At 39.4% G+C, this 17,662-nt stretch overlaps 1 protein-coding gene and 1 long non-coding RNA gene across 2 annotated transcripts; both read left to right on the forward strand.

Annotated features, from left to right (window-relative positions):
* Positions 1-1,704: 1,704 nt before the first annotated feature.
* Positions 1,705-4,863, forward strand: LOC115785510 (chymotrypsin-like elastase family member 2A). The gene is made up of 8 exons (XM_030737210.1): positions 1,705-1,834; positions 2,029-2,117; positions 2,331-2,428; positions 2,625-2,753; positions 3,278-3,414; positions 3,709-3,854; positions 4,093-4,245; positions 4,355-4,863. The coding sequence occupies exons 1-8, from the start codon at positions 1,795-1,797 to the stop codon at positions 4,370-4,372; spliced, it is 810 nt and encodes a 269-aa protein (XP_030593070.1). The 5' UTR covers positions 1,705-1,794; the 3' UTR covers positions 4,373-4,863.
* Positions 4,864-7,160: 2,297 nt separating this feature from the next.
* On the forward strand, positions 7,161-13,996 carry LOC115785512 (uncharacterized). The gene is made up of 3 exons (XR_004020367.1): positions 7,161-7,463; positions 10,549-11,204; positions 13,784-13,996. It is a non-coding gene; the product is annotated as an uncharacterized LOC115785512 (long non-coding RNA).
* Positions 13,997-17,662: the final 3,666 nt, after the last annotated feature.

Below are 17,662 nucleotides of genomic sequence, written 5' to 3' on the forward strand. Positions count from 1 at the left end.
GGGGGAGCAGGAGCCATCTACTCTGGACACTGGCTTGTAATAAGTACAACAGTTTTTTTTTTTTTTTAATTAGAAGAGTGATTTTAATTAGACTGGAATTAATTATATATATAAATACATATGATAGCTGTAGAGAAGCATAAGCTGGGGCTGTCTAAGCTTGTTTTGTTGCAGTAGTTGTCTTTCAAGTGTTTTGGGGGGGGTTTGTTGTTGTTTTTCATCCCATAAAGAATTTGCTTCCCTTGTAAACTCTAAATGAGTGTCTGTGACCAAACTTTAAAACAAAACTGTTTTGTAGATTCAAGTGTTGTTATGAGTTGTACATTTTCATGTTAAAGTTGTTTTCAGTGCAGAACAAACATGCCTTACTCTCACTGTCAGTCTCCAAGTCTTGTTTGAGCTCCTTTTCAGATTTTGCAACCCGCTTAATAGAAGTTGTTTTTTCTAAATGACTCACATTACAAAAGCATATATAGTCAAGTGTAGCATGAATTTCTGCTTGTTTTTTTTTTTTTTTTTTGGGGGGGGGGGAATAATATAACTCCGTTTGGTGTCTAAGCAGATAAATTGTCCCATCTAGTGGTGAGCTGGGAAACTAAATGATTCATGAGCAAGAAGTCCAGTCTGCCATTTGAAGTAGTGTGACACTTTTGATTACAGCACGGTGTTTCTTTAAAGAGGTCACCGATGTAAGACAAAACTCCTGCAGCCTAAATCACTTCTGAATCTATTTCAGGTTCTCTTGATCTGAACATCAACATCACTGCATTTAAGCATTTTGCGCTCGGATTCTATTTCTCAACACTTTTTCGACCGCATTTAGTTTGCTGCAAACTGGTAGTAACCACCACACTTTTATTGTGCTACATAATATTACCCAAACCTTCTTCAGCAGATTTACAGCATCTGCACGCTGAGTCACCTCAGACCTGCACACTCTGACACTTTCATATCTCAGAAGTTGCGTCTGTGTCCTCCAAGTCTCATAACGTATTCAGGTTCTATTCATTCATTCGAGTCATTATGACAAGCTGGGTCAGTGTTTTCATCAGTACATTTAACTCCACAACAGCTGATATACGGCATAGAAATGCCAAGAATGTTCCAACATGAAATATGCTGAGGTGACATATTTGCTTATTCGTGTGGTCAAAGCGTCTCACATTTCTGACGCTGCAGAATTCACAGCAGAACTGTTTATGGTGTAAGAAAAGATTGTAATGCAGCTATCAATAATTTCTGCAATGGCAACATCTGTCACTTTGTCGTCCTTTACCTTACTCACACTTCCTAATTTGATTTTTTATTTTTTTTTATGTTACATTTCTGAGAAAACAGGCTAGTGCCAGATGTTGGCTTCCCATAGTGTTATGCAAGCACTGAATTCCAGGTTTGTGGGGAAATGCTTGAATCACAGAAAGTGTAAAGGTGAATTGAAATGCAGGATCATGATAATTATATGGAGGTGAATGTGCCTTCAGTATTTATAGACTTAAACATACTTCCCTTGTATGGATGTGAACACACACATGCTACGCATGGCTTCTATACATTGCACGTGTTCTATTATCCTACGGGAAGGTCATGGGAAATGTTCTTGAAAACCCACCTGTGTGATCCGTCGCCCGAGCAGACACACTGACCCTCTTTGCCATTGGTTCCTCTTCATCCCTGAGAGGCCACTGCAAACCAATAGCAGTACATGTTATTGCATTCAGAGCAGGCGGTGCCTGTGGTGGAAAGTTTAAAAGAGAACGTGTGTCCTCTTGTCCCTCAGCAGAAGCATCAATCAACATGATCCCCATTGTGCTGGCCTCAGTGCTCATTGCTGGCGGTAAGAACATCTGGCATTTTCTAATTCTGTGTGTAATTGTTTCTGCGGGTTTGCAAGTAATGTAAGTGAGGAGACGTGCCTGCTTATTACCACACAGGGAGCTTGCCCCCTGCAATCCTTTATCAAAAAGAAAAATGATGCCATTTAAACGTTTTTCTCATGTCTGTAAAACTCACTTCTGTCTCTTCTTCCAGCCCTTGGGTGTGGCAAACCACCCATTCCTCCTCTGACGTCCCGTGTGGTCAACGGAGTCGATGCCAGGCCTCACAGCTGGCCCTGGCAGGTAGGCTAATATGTACACACCTGTTCGTTTTTTTGTACTTACTGGCAAACCTAACGGGTGGAGCATCTGGTTATTTGTTGTCATACCCAGTGGCTATTGGAAATCCTTTAATTAAAAAAAGGGCTTTTGAATTAAATCTGCAGAGTACGCAGTCCATCTAGTCATCAACAACCTGCTGCTTACTCCTTTTTACTGTCCTTTCTTCACCTCCAGATCTCCCTGCAGTATGAGAAGGACGGTGCGTGGAGACACACTTGCGGGGGATCGCTGATTGCTGCCAACTGGGTCATGACTGCTGCTCACTGCATTAAGTATGAGCAGCAGAGGAATACAAAGACACAAACACAGAAACACAACAACCAGTGCACATGTCTACAAATTAAATTCCAGCCCCCGAACCCCACATTAAGTCTTGTGGGAATTCAATTCAACCAATCATCGTACCATTCAGCTATTTGCTTCTCTGCCTAGCAGACTCTGGCCTTGACATCCTGTTCTCTCCCACAGCACTCAGTTCTCCTACAGGGTGTTTGTGGGCAAATACAACCTGGTCGAGGAAGAGGCCGGCTCCCAGGCTGTCCTGCCTGAGAAGATTATTGTCCATGAGAAATGGAACCCCATCTTTGTGGCCTTCGGGTAATAGAACCACCACCTTATAGTATTAAGAGTGATGAGAGTTTCCTACATACAGTACATCATAATCTCCTCTGTAAAAGTGTATCAATACCAATACAGTGAAGGGGAACAAAGCTTGAATTCCATTTATATGCATCAGTCCAAATCATGTCAATTAGGAATGTCTCAAACTTTAATCATTTCATTCATATTCATTTATTTAATCTGCTGATTAAAGTTAAACAAAATAGAGTGACTTCATTTAAAGATACTGTTATATTGGTTAATTTTTTAATTTTTAAAAAAAGATAGAACAAAAACAAGTAGACTTCTTCTGTAATAGAATTTAAAGAGGTAAGATTATAAATTGAGTACATTAATTATTCAGTATTTTTAGACATAATAGCAAAGAGAAAGAATGCAAGAATACAGATTTTACTCCTTCCCATTATCTGATGATTTTAAATTGCTTGTCAGTACAATCGACTCATGCAGTCTCTCTGTCTCTCTCTCTCTCTCTCTCTCTCTCTCTCTCTCTCTCGCAGTAATGACATCGCCCTGATCAAACTATCAGAGTCTGTGACTTTGAGCGACCAGGTGCAGTTGGCATGTATCCCCCCAGCTGGCACTGTCCTCTCCAACCTCTACCCCTGCTACATCACTGGGTGGGGAAGGCTGTACAGTAAGTCACTGTTTAAAAAAATTCTCTTGTCCTTTACGGTGTGTGAGTGGGATGCTTGGATTTGCAACCAGCTGTGAGTGAGTGCATCTGATTGGGGTAACCCAGGGAAACCTCCAAAGTTCAGATGAAAATGACATGCATGAGATTTTTAGCTGGAACTTTCTGGGGGAGGATTATTCTTAAATTGAAAATTTGGGTCAGACAGTGAATTTGGCGCTTGAGGAAATGCTGTAAATCAGCTTTGACAGCAGGCTAGTGTATGTGGATGATGTAGACTCTGCCTGTGTGTTTTAGCCGGAGGCCCCATAGCTGATAAGCTGCAGCAAGCTTTGATGCCTGTGGCAGACTATGCCACCTGCTCCCAACCTGACTGGTGGGGTATCGCTGTAAGGACCACCATGGTGTGTGCCGGTGGGGATGGAGTTGTGGCTGGATGCAACGTAGGTTTGCACTGTGTGTTTGTATACACGAGTAGAGTTGTTTTCAATCACATTTTCAGCAATTTTGAACTACACAAGTATTCATTTATAAGTATTTTTTTAGCAATACTATGACTTTTTTTTTATTTCAACCACAACTGCTAAAACAATGATGCTGATTGCAACTTTTTTTAATTTTTGAAAATCATTTAATAAAATCCATAAATCTTTAGATTTTCTCTTCTCTGTCTTTGTCCAGGGTGACTCTGGTGGGCCTCTGAACTGTCAGAACGCTGAGGGTGTCTGGGAGGTTCACGGTATTGCAAGCTTTGTCTCTGGCCTTGGCTGCAACTTTGTGAAGAAACCCACCGTCTTCACCAGAGTCTCTGCTTTCAATGATTGGATTGACCAGGTAAAGTAGACACACAAACAGAATCCAAGCTCCTTGTGAAGGAACGTCTCCTGTTCTAATGCTGTTTCTTCATTTCATGTGTCAAGTAATGACTTATTCTTTCTTGCAGGTTATGATGAACAACTAAGGAAGATGGCATGTCAATAAAAGTAAAACAAACAAACAAAAAAAACAGCAAACTGCATCTATTTTGCTTGTTATTGTTTCAATACCCATTACATTAGTGCAAACTCAGGTCTGAAAAACTTACATCCAAATGAAAAAATAAAGAATACTAACAACAACAACAACAACAACAACAACTGGGCAGCAAATGATTTGACCCTGTCCTCAAAGGTTTGCTAGAAATGGAAACAATGTCACCAGTCGTCCAGCAGGTGTCCTCATACACTCTTAATAGGTTAAATTGGTTCTGACAGCTTTCAAAAGCAGAGTTCTGTGCAGCATAGCCATTGTTTCTGCCATGCACAAACACAACAACTACAAGACATTTCCCTCAAATAGCTCACAATAACCAGGCAAATATTTCAGGAAAAAAAAGGCCCAATGATATTTCAAATAAGAACTTTCATACTGAGTGCAAGTGACTGATGTATGTTGTGAAGAAGAAAAAAAAAAGAATCTATTAGCCCTGCATGAACCTGTCCTGGTTTGTCACTCGATTCCGTATTCTCAACAGAGGGGACCACGATACTCTGCTGGGAATTTCCTCATTAAAGCAGTGGTCTGAAAATGAAGACGGCCAGAATGAAAAAGTTTAAGATTCTGTCTTTTGTTTATGCTGTGATGAGATGATGGAAACAGTAATGAGAGAAGGGTGGGATTGGGAGGGAAGGGGGGGGGGGGGGGCTGGATTAAAAACAAATTTAATTGCCTCTCACTACTGTCTTTTCTACTTCATTCACTTTCACACTTTTTCTCTCTCTCTCTGTCACATCGGCGAGAAACACATGGACACGCACACACTTATAAGCTTTGACAGGTTAATGGAGGTAATGTGAGCGTCTGTGATGCATTCATGAGACATGACACGTCCTGCAAGAGCGGGTAATAATGATTTTGTGTGTGTGTGCGTGTGTGTGTGTGTGTGTGTGTGTGTGTGTGAGAGAGAGAGAGAGAGAGAGAGAGAGAGAGAGAGAGAGAGAGAGAGAAAGAGTGTGTGTAGAGAGAACAGAAAGTAGAGACATGGAGAAACTGTTTCGCTGCATGTCCATGATTCTCAGGCTCTATTTGATCTCATCTCTGATGTAATGAATCACACTTCTTATGGGGCTTACTTATGAAGTATCAGCCTGTGATCCATTCTAATTATTTCTTCTATGGTCCCATGTAGGCTGCTTCCTGACTAATTTAGAGATCCTTAAAACTATACCTGGTAGGGCAACTCTAAATGTATTCAGGGTTTTCTTTTAAATGCAGTAAACTACCAAATGCTCTATTACAAAAGTAATTATTATGAATTATTGTAATAATCCTGCTAATGTAACTGAAGAGTGTCACAGCATCACATCAGGTATAGAAAGCAATACATGCCATGACATTAATTGACTAATAATTTAATAACAAGATGAAGGCGATAAATTATGACTGATTAATAAAAACATTTAAACATGCGGTACACTGACAGGTAGCATGTGATGTTTCAGGATTAATTACATCTTTCACACATTTACCGCTGTATTTAATTCCATTTTAATGCCATTTATCAAATCAATAGATCCTCTGGCAGTTATTACACTGCCATCCCCTGTTCAGTACTTGAAATATAGCTTAAATGTACAGAAGTGTATGAGCCACTGATTAAACTACTGCAGTCTGGATTTGTTCCTCTGAAAAACGTCTCTGTGGAGCCAGTAGTGGGAGTAAGCATTGGGCCACAAAAGATTCCTTTGTGTCTGTCTGAACTCCGGGTCAGGATAGCCCCACTCCCATCTTTCACACACACACACACACACACACACACATGCATGGTTTTCAGTCTTTGTGAGGACGCACAGTGACATTCCTGTTGCTCCTTACCCTTATCCATAACTGTGACTATTACCAAAATAATCACCCCAACCCCAGCATAATCGACCTTGATAGGCCAAAATGTCCTAACTCTTCAAAGATGTCCTTCACTCCAAAACTGGTCCTCATGAAGAAAGATGGACAAGTATTTACACACATACCAGGGATGAGAGGGAGACCGAGAGAATAGAGCAGAATCCCCCAGGGACACCCTGCTGTTGCTCTGAATACCAATGAGGGAAAAATGGAGGCAACGAGTTTAAGGTCTGTGTGGCTTCTATTCAGCTTTGTGCGATTTATTTTTAACGGCACTAAAACAGAGAAGACGGTACTGACTGCAGTTCTTCCTGGTTTTAAACCAAGTACAATAAATAATATTAATATTAGAATATTGTCATGCAGGTATACCATTAATCTGCGTGTGCTTTTAAAATGAATACATTTAATTTAATAATAGTCTCAGATTGTGTCAGAAGATTATTTTTAAATGTATGGCAAGTATCACACAGCTTATTTCCATCCATCCATTTCTTCCACTTATAGTATAATATATATCTATAAAACATGAGCATATAGAGAATATCCGCGTATAAAAGGGTATAAAGGTGTGACGAAAATGAGTTTGCAAAGTTCAGCTACATTCCAGGTTCTTTCCTTCTATCAGTCCAGATCTCTTTCATTGCCCTGCAAGGTCCTTTTGTTGATTGTTTGGGCTGGTGTTGCTAGAACCTCTTGCGCTGTGCAGACGCTTTGCCCGTAGGATTCACCGAGGTGGTGGTGCTGTGTGTGTGTGTGTGTGTGTGGAGGGGGGTGATGGGATGTTCCAGGAGCGTTTTTATAAATAGTCTGTAGTAACAGGCTCAGGGATGGGAGGGGAGGGATAGGCGGGGATGATGAGCAGCCACAATGACAGCAGCATCTCCGCTCTGTCGCCCCGCGCCTGTCAGTAGTCACTAACCGACTTGATTACAAGTCTGAAAGTCCGCTACTGACCGGGCCCACGGTGCTCGCCGCTGAGCTACGCCCCTCGGTCTGTCAGTTTGGTGACCTACTTCGAGGCAAAAGTTCCCCCTTTTACCAACGGCGCGGTAAACTTGGTGCAGATTGGTGTTTATCTGGAAGTCATTTCTCATGACCCTTTTTTTGCACTTGGGGTGCACGCCAAGAGAAGAAATGCATGGACGCGAGGTTTTCCTGGGGATTATTAGGTAGGCCGTTGTATGAAATGTTTGTGTTTTGTGGCACTTCTGCCCCAATGGGTGGGGGTGGGGGGTTCACTCATTCTGCTAGTCTGCTGCCAGGTGTTGCATTATGCGTAAGTAATCTTCTGTTTTCCATGTGGTCTGTGCGTGTTTGTGTTTCTGCATGCACTGCCCTCGTATTTCCTCCTGTAAACAAACGCGCATGTCGTATTTTCATAGATTTACATTAGATTATTTGCATTTGACCACAAAAGGCCTTTATGTCACCATGTGACAGCATTCAGAGTACACACAAGCTGCAAGCTGTATTTAACTGTTGCATGACTCTAGTTTTAGACCTAAAGCCTTTACAGTGCCAGAGCCCCTGCATAATATCGCATACTATAGTTATCTGCGTGTGTTTGTGTGCAATCCTGTTTTGTGTAATCTGTAAAAAATATCTTTCAGTCCTATATTTTATTTTAAAAAGTAAAAAAAAAAACATTAAAATTTTGAAATTTACAAATGTAATTACTATTCAAAAAGTATGTGATCATTTTGAATTTGATGATGCAACATGTTTTTAAAAAGCTGGGCCACTGGACTTGTAAACATGCCTCTGGCGGAATAGGCCCGGGTCCTTCTCCTCTTTAGCCTGGAGCTCAGAGTCCATTATTTTAAAAAAGAATTTCAAAGTTTTGTTTGCCATGTTTATCACTGTGTTGCATCACCTCTTGTGTAAGTACTTTGAGAGGCTACCAGATCAATTTTTGAAAGCCAGCTGTTTTCACATTCTTGCTTGATATTGAAATTCAAATGCTTAAAGTTAGATGTCTCATTTGACTTATTTTGTTTACCTTAATAAAACCTCAAACTTTTTCAGTGGTTTACAGGTCTCGATATGGGCAGCCTAGCTTAACATCAAGACTCTTGGACAACTGAGCAATGCTGAATGTGGTTTGCTATTGTCTTGCTGAAATAAGCAATGCTTTCCCATGAAAACAGCCTGTTTGCATGGCAAAATATGTTGCTCCAAAACCTGTGTATATATTGAAAACTTAATGGGGCTTTCAGATGGCCAAGTTACCCACACCATGTGCACTGATGCAGCCTCGTCACAATTTCTCACTTTTGTTTTGTGTTCTGAGAATAGGCTGGGTGAGCCGTCTTTTTCAAGAATTCTGAAATTTTGATTGGCTGGACCAGAGAACAGTTTCCCACTTTATCTCAGTCTGTCTTAAGTTCAGACGGAGAGAAGGCAGCAATGTTTCAAACTTGTTTATGCTTTTTTTTATTTGTGCGGCAGACGTTCAAAATGCATGTGAAGATGTAGCAACAAAGTGTGTTCAGTGTTTCTAAAGTCATCCATTACAGATATCTGTCTCTTTGTACTGCAGTACCATTTAAGAAACTAAAGGTCACGGCCTATCAATACCTTGGGATATATTTCTTTTACTTTTGAATGCCTTTGCTTTCTTTCAGCATTATTACTATAATGTATTCATCTTGCTAATGAGAACAAATTATCCTTGTATTTAGTAAGAGACCGACCACAATTACCTTCTCTGGGAAGTATGAATTATGAAAGTGTGTTATATTAGTGATAATGAATAACAGTATGGCTCCTCTTGTTATATGCACCAGCGATTGTCTGAAATTAATATAAGCATGCAGTGCTCTGGTCTAATATATTGCTCACACTCATTTGATTTTGTTTTCCTCTCTCTAGCACACACATGCAGATTCTTTCCCGTCACATTCTGCTGTCATCTAATAGCCTACAAATTCCTCCCTTTTGTTCCAACTGAAAATGTACACTCAGTAGTCACAGTGTGAACGTCGAGGAAAAAAAAACAAAACACTTCCTCAGGATATTTTGGAAATATCCTGCAAAACTGCGCAGGCAGTTTTATTGACAGTTGTCCCAGTTAGTGATTATGAGGATAATTTTCCCCACAGTAACCCCACCAGCATCCTGAGAGGGACCCATCTGGTGCAAAGAGAAACCAGCTTTGTGTGTTGGAGAGCAGATCAAATGTATCACTGTCATCTACTGTATCTTGTAGCTATCCGTCTTTATTTGGCTTGGTCATAAAATGCCTATAAAGGGAAGGATAACTTTGAAATGAGTTCTCAACAGTAGGCTTGGACTGTTGTGGTATTGCCCTCAGTTGGGGAGAAGAGGAAATATGTGGTCTCATTAGAAATGCATTAGAGGGAAGGGAGAGAGGTATAGAAGTGGGGAGATGAGCTCAAGTTTTTATCTGTTAAACTCTGAGAGGGAAAATATTCACACCCTCCATCTCATGCTTGAACTGCCTTCTCTCTCTCCCTTTTTCTCTGCCAGTCTCGCTCACTCTCTCTCTCACGCACACACCAGTACACCTCAGTGACCCATTTAATATCAGCTGCAAAACTGGCAACTGTATTCCCACACATTCCTCATGAAAACACATTAATGCTAAAACTCATTCAAAATAATTCAGCAAGAAAAAATGCTTACCCGCAACTTCTTTATCAGTTTAATAACGTCGTTGCTCTCTGCCAGTATAAAGGAAACAGATACAAAAGGATGTAGTGACACACAAAGACACTTTCTTGTCCCGTAATGCTCTCCTGTAACACACTGATTATTAGCTGTAACAGTGGTTCTAGAATGAGTTTTCTCTGCATCTGTCAGACACTTTTCTTGTACATTAGTATTACTAAGAAATACTCCATTGTGTAGCTTTATTAAAAATATTATGTAATACCCCTTATTTAACACTGAAATAAGACTTTTCAACATAAAAAAAAAAAAAAAGCTTGGATAGTAAAACTTACACTTACAAGTAATGTACATATGTAGGTTGTTCCATATATAGCACCTGGAGGGATAAAGCATCTTGGCCTACAGACTAAGTTGTCAAATGAAATCATCTTTACTGAGCTGACCTCATTCATGGAAGCAGCGTGCTCATGTGACAGGCAGGTTAACTGTAGCATGCTGCAGCTTGTGTGTGTACTGGCACATATGCATGAAGTATGGATTCATTGTCTTCAAGTTATGCATTTTCTTTCTTTTCAGGGATAACCTGTGGAGTTGAGATAGCTAACATGCCTCTTTTTGCAGACCTCACACCGACCTCTGAAGTCTGACCACCGGAGGGATCCCAGAGACCGCTGTCTCTTCTACCATGGAGCACGAACTGAGAAATGGCCTGTCTATATGGACCATTGTGGCCATTGTTTGTAACTCTGTGGTAGGCTTCCTCATCATCATCCTCTTTGTCATCCTCTACAAGGCCTGCCAGGTGCCTTCACACCAAGAGAAAGTGCCTGTTTTCACAGCAAAGCTGGAGCAGAAGAAGGATGAACAGAAGTATATGCTGACTACAGCATAATCAAGACCCACAGATATGAACTCTAATGGAGTTCAAAACTTGAACTACATATATGCCATTATATTTCCTCACTATTTCCTTTTGTGTTACATAAATCACTGTTTACATCGCTGCTTCTTGACTGTGCCAGTCAGTGAAGCTCAGAGTAAGCTAACTGCATTAAGAGTTGTGGCAAGACCAACAACAACAAGCGGGCCCAATCCTCTTATCTCCGCTGTGTGTCGCTGGGACTGTCCATCTGTCAGTCAGTTTGGTTTGCTCAGCGCAGACACACCATGATCTCCTCCTGTGCTCCATTCCTTTTCAACCCGTCATCTGAGGCAACAGAGTGGATGTGGAGGACAAACAACAAAGTTAACTGGGAAGGAAGAACTGAGGTGACAAGGTTGGTCGAAAAGTCACACACACAAAAAAATGTAGCAATAAAGAGAAAAAGCAAAAGCAGCTGGGGTTTTTTTTTTTTTTTTCCCTAGCAGCAGCACTAATGATGGCAGCAACAGAGTGGCAAAAACACGACAGGTAGACACTAAAAACCCAAAGAAGGCAGAAAGAAGAAAGGTGTTGCTGGAGGAAGTGTGTCAGTCAAGACAGACAGAGATAAAGTTGGGTTTATATTTGGTGGGGATGATGAAGTGCAGGGGAAGGATAGGAAAGGGGATCCTTTGATGTGTTGTTGACAGAAAAGAAGGCTTGAGGGCCCTGTTTGATAGTCTCCCTATTTGACACACGAGTCTCTGTTTCCACTGATCCAACTCCCACGGGATTAAATGCAACAGTAAAATGTGTTACTCGTGTCCTGGTGTGCCTCTCTTTTATTCTGTGGGTTTCTCTAAAGACTGAATAAGATGCTTATAAGCAGCTGTCATCACTTCACATGACTTCCAGAACAGAAGTGAATATTGTGTTTATTGCACTGAATGTTCTCCGGCTCTTAACTGTGTGATCAAGATTATGTTGAGGATGGAAGAGAGACAAGAGGCCCCAGATTGACTATCAAAATGACAAATCATAAATGCACATGTGTATACATGTAACAGATATTATTTAAAATATTGAGAGGGCTCTGTTTAAATGTTTTTATTTTGTTTTAGAAATAAAATCTCAGGTGAATTTCAATTTCTTATATATATATATATATATATATATATATATATATATATATATATATATATATATATATATATATATATATATATATATATATATATATATATAGAGGGGGGTTTTGAGCCTATCCCAGCTGCCATAGGGTCCTGAAGAGAACCCACACAGGGAGAACATGCAAACATCCCAGAATCTATCTGTGCAACTTAATGTAATAATAGGCAGTAATATGTGCTGAAATGACCACACTGTTGAATTGATTAGTCAGTGATAATTAAATCAATCTAAGAAATATTTGTAAATCATATACTTTACAATTAAAATGGAGCTTATTATGTGTGAAGATTTTTACATTTCTAGTCACTGAACCCTGAAGTTGGCACTGCAGCTTCCTCTGGCTTTCAAAGATATGTATTTCTAATTAGTGATTCCAAATTGTCCGTAAGTGTGAATGTCAGTGTAAATGACTTTCTCTGTTGACCCTGTGATAGAATGGTAACCTGTCCAGTGTGTACCATCTTGCCCTATTACTGCTGAGATAGGCTCAAACAACCCCTGCCATGACTCTGAATTGGATAAGCACTTAAGCAAATGGATATACTGTATGGACAAAAAAAAAAAACAATAGAGTCATTCAGTATCATTGTGAAATAAGCAGATTTGTTTTTATGTTTGCCAGACAATGGGCTGAAGTCATCTTTGGCATTGGGTCTGTTTTTAATGGACTAAATGATTAGTCAAAGAACATTCAAAAGAATAGCTGATCTTTAAAATAATAATTTGCTGCAGCGTCACATATAATTGCTATTGTCCTCTACGCCATGTTACATTCGCAGTTTACTTTGTACCAACAATAAAATCATTTACTCGTGTTTCTAACTAATGTGGTTTGCAATCAGTGTTGCTATGCCCTTTTGGTGTGTATTACAATCATTTCCCCTCCAAATTATTTAAACATTAGTGCTTGAATTAAAATAACAATTGACTTCAGCCTCCTGCACTGAAGCAATCAATGCGGAACACTCTGACCTCAGCAGTGACCTACATCCTGTTGCTAGTGAACTACAAATGTGTAATTCTTGACTTGTAACCACAATCCAGCATCATTATAATGGTTTGTGTGTGTCTGCGTGAGTGACAATTAACATCATTACACAGTGTTTCATTTATTTCAGTCATTTTTTTCTCTGTTTGGCTGTAGTACACAAAAGGGCAGTGATGGAAATAACTATGTATCCTTACCTAAGTACTGTAATCATGCCATTTTATCCAAAGCTTCTGCTCTGAAGAATTCATAAAGAGACGTGAGACTATTTAATAGGCTAAATTATTGTAGATTAAGCCAACTATATATAAAATAATCAGGGGCAGATCCACCTTCCACATTTTCAATACACAACAAAGACATTATTAGATCCTTTGTAACAATAATAATTCAATAATATGTACTTTTTTTGTTACATATGTAACACTGGATGCTGAGTTTTTATTAGAATGATAATAATTCACGGTGTTTTTATATCTTAAATGCAACATAAAAAGAAGACATTTGATTTTCGCTGATTTCGTTTCTTTAGAGGTGAACAGCTAACAAGATTAAAAGGAGTTGTGGATTTGCCAGTTCTTGTGAGATGAGATTAAACCTCTACGTATATATCGGCTGCATGTCCGATTAGTTTGCACTTGAGGAACAAAAGCTGTAATTACATGTGTGCACATGTGTAAATACATTGGTTTATAGCACATGTGAGACAGATGGGCTGATGATTTGAAGCCGCTCATCAGATGCGTAGTGTTTATCTGCTCCACTCCTATTTATCTGCCTGCCAGCTTCTCTCTCTATCTCTGTCTCTTTGGCAGACTTTCCCTTATTTGTTTCCCATCTGACGAGACGAATGCCAAAGTTCGGCAAACTGGCCAGAAAAGATCCAGCGATCTACCCCACAGTGTGCTGCTTGGATGTGAAGGTCAGCACAGTCTGACTCACACAGCGTATGAACCACTGCACTAATGTTCCCTGGTTTTCAAATGTGATTTTTCTCTTCAAGACTACTGAAGGAGTTCACCGCTATAACTGACCACACTTATTATCAATAAACAAAGACATTCAATAAGCATCCAGCCAGTCATTCATCTCCTGACCGTCCTACTTGCATTGATTCATTAATCTCAGTTTTGATGTTTACTGAGAGTTCATCGGGTTGAGATTAAAGACAGCCACTGAACTCTGCATCACTCTCATCATGCTGCGTCACACAGCAGCAAATTTCCTCCATCTTCCAGCGGTAGTTCAGATGGAAGAGGGTCGCTGAACTCAACATGGTGTTATATAATGATCGCTGCAAATATCAGAGACAGAGAGATTACTAATAAATATATGAGGGTCCAGTAATCTGCAACTCCATCTGCACTGCTGGAGGGATTGCGTAACCCACATCAGGCCACACTGAGTCATTGCTAGTGGCTATGTCTAAATGTGTGTGTCTCTGTGTGCTGCGAAGCAATCACTGAAGGATCAAATGTTAATCTATAATTTGGATGCTACACGGCCAAAAATTATTTGGGGGTTCTTTCTTGAGCTCAGAATCTTATGTAATCTATCATTAATTTAGTGGCTTTAAATAAAGCCTTTCAGGTGGTTCAAAGTATGAATTCATGCAGTAAAGTGAGCGGTGTGTGTGTGTGTGTGTGTGTGTGTGTGTTGTCTCGGTGTTCTTGTGCATGAATAATTTATGACAAACTTCTAATCACACCTAATCGGAACTTCATGCCAGGACCCTGATAAAGTCACTCAACACCATTAAATGCACAGAGACATACAACCATTAAATAGACTTTGACAACTGTGCAGCATTGATATTGAAATGGTAGCAATTTAGTTCAATTTAGTCAATAGGAATGTTTACTCTGTCAAAAGAGGTCTAATTATAGCGTGAAACAACCTAATATAATGGTGTTGATAGGCATAGCATCAGTATGCAAGAAACGGCAAACACAATGGAACAGGGGTGAGTGTATATGAGCTCAAGAGGAACAAGAGAGCAAGAAAAATAAAAATCGCACACATATATAAATTTTCATCATTTCATTAATTTTCTATTATGCCTTTTTTTTCATTGTGTGCCTCAAAATTTAACAGCACCTTTGTTGGTCAAAGCTAGAGAGCTTTGACAGATAAGCAGATTAGCTAAGATGAACCTCAAACCGCTTGGATTTATCAGAATAAAACGCTATGACCCACTTGACCCTGCATACATCTCATTGTCATTCATCGTCCGTGTAGCTTGTGGCCCTGTATTCTGTAGATTTAGACTGCCACCTGCTGGCTCAGCCTTTAATGTGGGCTTCCTCAAGCCGGAACTGCCCGCTTTTGACTGCACAGCGGCTGATTTCTGCCAGGATCCTTCTCTATTACTGTGCAGCAGAGCGTACCATTGCTGCTCTCTGCTGGTATTTCCAGGTAAGGACAATACGCAGTCAGACGTGTCAGTGACTTTTACTGAGAACGAGTGACAAAGTCTGCTGGCAAGCCATCGTTAACTTGAGGTTATTTTACTGAGAATATCTAATTTATGGGCTCCATAAAGATGATTTGATTGTTTCTCTTAGTATAGGCTATTGAACATTGTGTGATGTGAGTAACTGTTCTTCTTGTCAAAATGTGTTGTTATCCAGTAACAGTTAAAAGCACAGAGGAAAAACACTATAATTAAAAATAGAAGGCTTAGTTTGTAATTAATTTACTAATCCATAGTATAAAGGGCACTTATTAATATTATTAATTTTTTGTAGCAGTAAACCTTACAAAAGTATATATTATATATTTGTATATATTTGTGTTCTAAGAACTGTGAAGTACTCACGTGAGGTAAGATTTTCCTGGATATTTTTACACTTATATATGTTATGCAGTATTTTGAATTTTGTCTCTATACACCACCACAGTGGATTTCAAATCAATATGCAACTGACATGCAGACTTTTAGCTTTAATTCAAGGGATTTAGCAAAACTAACTGTTTAGGAACCAAAACCATCAGGCTCAGTCGTAGTTGGACAATGACTTACAAGCAGTTTCATGGCCAGGTGAGGCCTGATCTCTTATTTTTCCATGGCAAATTAGGCAGATAAAAGATCAATTCAATTCAATTTTATTTATATAGTGCCAAATCACAACAAACAGTCACCTCAAGGTGCTTTATATTGTAAGGTAAAGACCCTGAAATAAAGATCCAGAGTTGATTCCAAGTGTTGCACTTGGATTTCATAGCTTTTCACTGGAACTCTGGATATGAGGTCCAAAGAGATGTCAATGCAAGTGAAGAAGGAGTCATTAGATTTAAATTAAATAAACTTTTCAGAGAGATTGCAAAAATATTCTTAAAAAGAAGTACTGCTCAGCAACACCAAAAGACCTGGAAGACCACAGAAGATAACTAAAGTGGATGATATCAAATTCTTTCCTTAGTTAAGAAAAACCCTTCACAACATCTAACCAGGTCAAGAACACTCTCCAAAGGGTAGACATATCACCATCAAAGTTTACAATCAAAAGACGTCTTCATGAATGTAAATACAGATAATTTACCACAAGGTGCAAACCACTGGTTACCCTCAAGAACAGGAAGGTCAGATTAGACTGTGCATGAAAGCATCTAAAGGAGTCTGGACTGCACTTCACAGTGCAAATGGATAACAACCCAAAGCACACTGCAAAAGCAACCCAAGAGTTTCTCAAAGCAAAGAAATGGCATATTCTTCAATGCCAAGTCAGTCACCTGATCTCAACACAATAAAGCATGCTTTTCAGATACTATGTGATTCAGACTGTGCTGGCATAACAGAAGGCAGCAAGATGGACAAACAAGCATGTTTACTATATTAAACAAAAAATTGCTGTAATTCCTAAACACTTATTGCAATACTTTTGTTAAAGCTGAAAATCTGGATTTTAATTACATTTTGTTTCTTTCATTTAAAATCCTCTGTGGTGGTGTACAGAAGCAAGAAAAGCACGTTTAGTCTGGTCCCCAGTAAATGAAATGCAACTCAGTTAGAATGAGCTCAGGCATTTGCTACAGTCATTGAAAGGATATTTTACCTCTTTACCATGAAAAGCTCTTTGGTAGCTTTGTGTGTAGCGTTATGATTTATGAATGGATGAATCATCATACAGTGAAATGAGATGTATTTGGATGAATCCTAATGCACAGAATTCCTGTACATATTTACATACTCAGTGAATGGGGAAATAATAATAATATGTAAGTTCTTTTAGTTCCACTCACAAATGCTCAAGCATTAACAGAACCACACCTTAATTGTGGTATGTTTGGGGGCATGAGCTGTTCACTCTGAACATGTTTTCCTCTTTCTATCGTTCAAAAGAGGTTGTTTTTGTGTTTTAAGACAAAGAACTTTTTCCCCACATTTCACAGTTTCATTTTTCAAGCTCCAGATGTGCATTTTTCCATTTGAGTAGGAAACATAAACATTTTGGAAGGTTTTCTAAACTGCAGTGCAGTCAGAAATTCCACAAGACCAGTGTCCAGCTGTCTCCTGCTCATTTTTGTTTGTAAATGAAGACAAGCCTCGTCATTTTGGAAAACCTTTCTGATTTTTTTTCTTCTACTCTTGCAGGGTAACCTCTTTACTCTTTACACTACATACTGACATCCAACTCCACCTCCATTTAAATGGCAGCTGTTCGAATATATGTAAATATTAATTCTGTAAAAAT

This window comes from Archocentrus centrarchus, chromosome 9 (genome assembly GCF_007364275.1).
Source record: "Archocentrus centrarchus isolate MPI-CPG fArcCen1 chromosome 9, fArcCen1, whole genome shotgun sequence".
NCBI classification, from domain to species: Eukaryota; Metazoa; Chordata; class Actinopteri; order Cichliformes; family Cichlidae; genus Archocentrus; species Archocentrus centrarchus.